The sequence below is a fragment of the Eimeria mitis genome, genomic scaffold (assembly GCF_000499745.2).
Source record: "Eimeria mitis Houghton genomic scaffold, Emh_scaff5377, whole genome shotgun sequence".
NCBI lineage: Eukaryota > Apicomplexa > Conoidasida > Eucoccidiorida > Eimeriidae > Eimeria > Eimeria mitis.
In genome coordinates, this window is record NW_013573652.1 from 1 (window position 1) to 3,492 (window position 3,492).

The following is a 3,492-nucleotide window of genomic DNA, read 5'->3' on the forward strand; positions in this document are numbered from 1 at the left end:
CGCTTACGCGCAGCATGCCAAAGCTGTCGATAGGCTCCTGAGCTAACTCTGCGCTAACTCATGTTACACTCATTCCTAAACCCTCGAGCCGGTATAGGCTGCAGGGGGGCTGTTGTCGTCAGCGTGAAATAAGCGAAAACAAAAACACAAACCGCGCTTTTGTATTTTGTTTTGTCAGAGAAAAACAAAATTTAGGGTTTAGGGTTTAGGGTTTAGGGTTTGTATTGGCACGTGCATCAACAGACTAGCGGCTGTCTCGCTGCGAGCCGCTAAGCAAACCCTTTTCTTTTTATAATAAATATAATGTTCTATAAAATATTAATTTTAAAATACTAAATTAGGGTTTAGGGTTTAGGGTTTAGGGTTTAGGGTTTAGGGTTTGCTGCAGTGCATGCGCTGGAGCAGCAGCGCCTGGCTGCGAGTCTGTCGGCCTTCGCAGCAGCAGCAGCAGCAGCAAACAGCTGCTGCTGCTGCTGCAGCAGCAGCAGCAGCAGCAGCAGCACATCAACGATTGACAACAGCAGCAACAAACACAAATTCTTCTTCTTTGTCACCGCCATGCTGCGCTCAGCTGTACAGACACCTGCAGCAGCAGCAGCAGCAGCAGCAGCAGCAGCTGTTGCTGCTGCTGCTGTTGGCCCAGCGGGACCGACTGCAGCAGCAGCAGCAGCAGCAGCAGCAACAGCAGCAGCAGCAGCAAAGCTGCAGCAGCAGCACCTTGCACTGACGCTGCAGCAAAGACATTTCGGTATATTCAGTGGCTGGGGGGGGCAGCCAGCAGCAGCAGCAGCAGCAGCAGCAGCAGCAAAAGAAACAGCAGCAGCAGCAAAAGATAAAGTAGCAGCAGCAACTAAAGACACAAAAGACACACTTAAATCAGCAGCAGGAAATATTGCTGCTGCTGGAGCGAAACCCAGCAGCAGCAGCAGCAGCAGCAGCAGCAGCAGCAGCAACAGCAGCAGCAGCAGCAGGGGTTTCTTTTCTCTCTTTAGAAGGAAAGAAGCAGCAGAGCCAGCAGCAGCACAACCAGCAGCAGCACGGCCACCACCAGCAGCAGCAGCAGCAGCAGCACCAAAACCAGAAGCAGCAACGCATGCACCAGCGAAGGCTCCCCAATCAAAAAACAGCAGCAGCAACAGCAGCAGCAGCAGCAGCAGCAGCAGCAGCAGCAGCAGCAAGAAACGAAGGGTCCCCGTGCTGCAGCGGCTGAAATATTTCTCTTTTGGTTTTTTTGTTGCTGGGTCGTTGACGCTGCTGCTGCAGCAGCAGCAGGTTGAAGACAGCAGCAAAGCAGCAATGCATGCAGCAGCAGATGTAGCCTCACGGCTAGCCGGCATAGAAAAAAAAATTAACTTGCTGCAGCAGCAGCAGCAGCAGCAAACGAAACAATAAGCTGCTGCTGCTGCAGCAACCTGCTGCAGCAGCAGCAACCTGCTGCAGCAGCAGCAACCTGCAGCAGCAGCAGCAACGTGCTGCAGCAGCAGCAACCTGCTGCAGCAGCAACTTTCTGCAGCAGCAACTTGCTGCAGCAGCAACGTGCTGCAGCAGCAACGTGCTGCAGCAGCAACGTGCTGCAGCAGCAACGTGCTGCAGCAGCAGCAACGTGCTGCAGCACCACCCTACAGCAGCAGCAGCAACATGCTGCACCAGCAACTTGCTGCAGCAGCAATCTGCTGCAGCAGCTGCAACCTACTGCAGCAGCAGCAACCTGCTGCAGCAGCAGCAACCTGCCGCCGCAGCAGCTTGCTGCAGCAGCAATATGCTGCAGCAGCAATCTGCTGCAGCAGCGTGAGGTGTCTGTACAGCTCACGCTTCATAGACTCTTCTTGTTAATATCTCTGCCATCNTGCTGCAGCAGCGTGAGGTGTCTGTACAGCTCACGCTTCATAGACTCTTCTTGTTAATATCTCTGCCATCCACAAACCCATCAACAAACAAACTGGCTAGCTAGCTAGCTAGCTATCTAGTTAGCTAGCTAGCTAGCTAGCTATCTAGTTAGTTAGCTAGCTAGCTAGCCAGCTAGCCAGCTAGCTAGTTAGTTAGTTAGCTAGCTAGCGAGCTAGCTATAGCCAGCTAGCCAGCTAGCTAGGCAGCTGGCTAGCTAGCCAGACAGCTAGCTAGCTAGTTTAGCGGCTAGCTATCTACTCAGGGAGATAGCTAGCTATTGGGGATCCAGCTAGCTACCTAGGCAGCTTAGCTAGCTACTTGGGGAGCTATCTAGCTACCTAGACAGCTAGCTAGCTAGCTAGCTAGCTAGCCAGCTAGCTAGCTAGCTACGCAGCTAGCTATCTATGCAGCTAGCTCGCTAGCTAGCAAGCCACCTATATAAGCAGCTAGCTAGCTAGCCAGCTATATAGGCAGCTAGCTAACTAGCTAGCTAACTAGGGATGCCCAGGCACCCACTGAAGAGCTCATGAGGGGCAGGCGGTGCTGCTAATGTTGCTGCTGCTGCTGCTGCTGCTGCTGTTGTTGCTGCTGCTTCTGCTGCTGCTGCTGCTACTGTTGCTGCGCATCTGCTTCCTGAGGTTTAAGTGAGCACAGCTGTAGTTGTGAAAGGGAAAAACGTTTTGCTGCTGCTGCTGCAGCTGCTGCTGCTGCTGCAGTTGCTGCTGCAGTTGCTGCTGCAGCTGCTGCTGCAGAAGCAGCAGCGACAGGCTGGCTGTAGGTGGATGAGATGTAAATTGGTAGCAGCAGCAGCAGCAGCTGCTGCTGCTGCTGCTGCTGCAGCACAGAAAGAGAGAAGGCCCGCAACGCTGCTGTTGCTGCAGCAGTTGCTGTTGCTTCTGTTGCTGCTGCAGCTGTTGCTGCTGCTGCAGCTGCTGCAACTGTTGCTGCTGCAGCAGCAGCTGCAACTGTCGCTGCAGCAGCAGTTGCTGCAGCAGCAGTTGCTGCTGCAGCAGCAGACACAGGAAGGCTGCTGCTCTCGCAGCAGGAGAGAGATGATGCGCAGCAGGTGTACATACACCCCAAACTGCAGCAGCAGCTCTGCATCTACTTGATGCTGCTGCTGCTGCAGTTGCTGCANTGTACATACACCCCAAACTGCAGCAGCAGCTCTGCATCTACTTGATGCTGCTGCTGCTGCAGTTGCTGCACTTGCTGCTGTTGCTACAGCAGTTGCTGTTGCTGCTGCAGCAGTTGCTGCTGCTGCTGCTGCTGCTGGAGATGCCGTAGCTGCTGCAGCTGCGACTGCAGCAGCCCCTTCACGCATGCGCCCCTGCAGCTACCCGAGCTGCAGCAGCAGCAACGACAGCAACTGCTGCTTCTGCTGCTGCTGCTGCTGCTGCAGCAGCAGCAGCAGCAGCAGCAAATCACTGTTTTCTTCTCTTCTCCAGGTCGAAGGGGCGGGGGGGCATGGGCTGGGGTGTCTGTGCAGCTTCTCTGCCGTAGCGGTGGTGGGGTTTGTGTCCTGCTGCTGCTGCTGCTGCTGCTGCTGCTGCATGCGGATGTATATAAGTATAATAAACTTCTTTTGCGTTTTCTATATAGGGT

General features: G+C 54.3%; 2 protein-coding genes across 2 annotated transcripts; one reads left to right on the forward strand and one right to left on the reverse strand.

The window, feature by feature from the left end:
* Positions 1–558: 558 nt before the first annotated feature.
* On the forward strand, positions 559–1,392 carry EMH_0081650 (uncharacterized protein; the record flags this gene model as incomplete). The annotated part of the gene is made up of 1 exon (XM_013500413.1): positions 559–1,392. The coding sequence occupies one exon, from the start codon at positions 559–561 to the stop codon at positions 1,390–1,392; it is 834 nt and encodes a 277-aa protein (XP_013355867.1).
* Positions 1,393–2,496: 1,104 nt separating this feature from the next.
* Positions 2,497–2,961, reverse strand: EMH_0081660 (uncharacterized protein; the record flags this gene model as incomplete). Its single annotated transcript, XM_013500414.1, has 1 exon — positions 2,497–2,961. One exon carries the CDS (start codon positions 2,959–2,961, stop codon positions 2,497–2,499), a length of 465 nt encoding a protein of 154 aa, XP_013355868.1.
* Between the last annotated feature and the right edge of the window lie 531 nt (positions 2,962–3,492).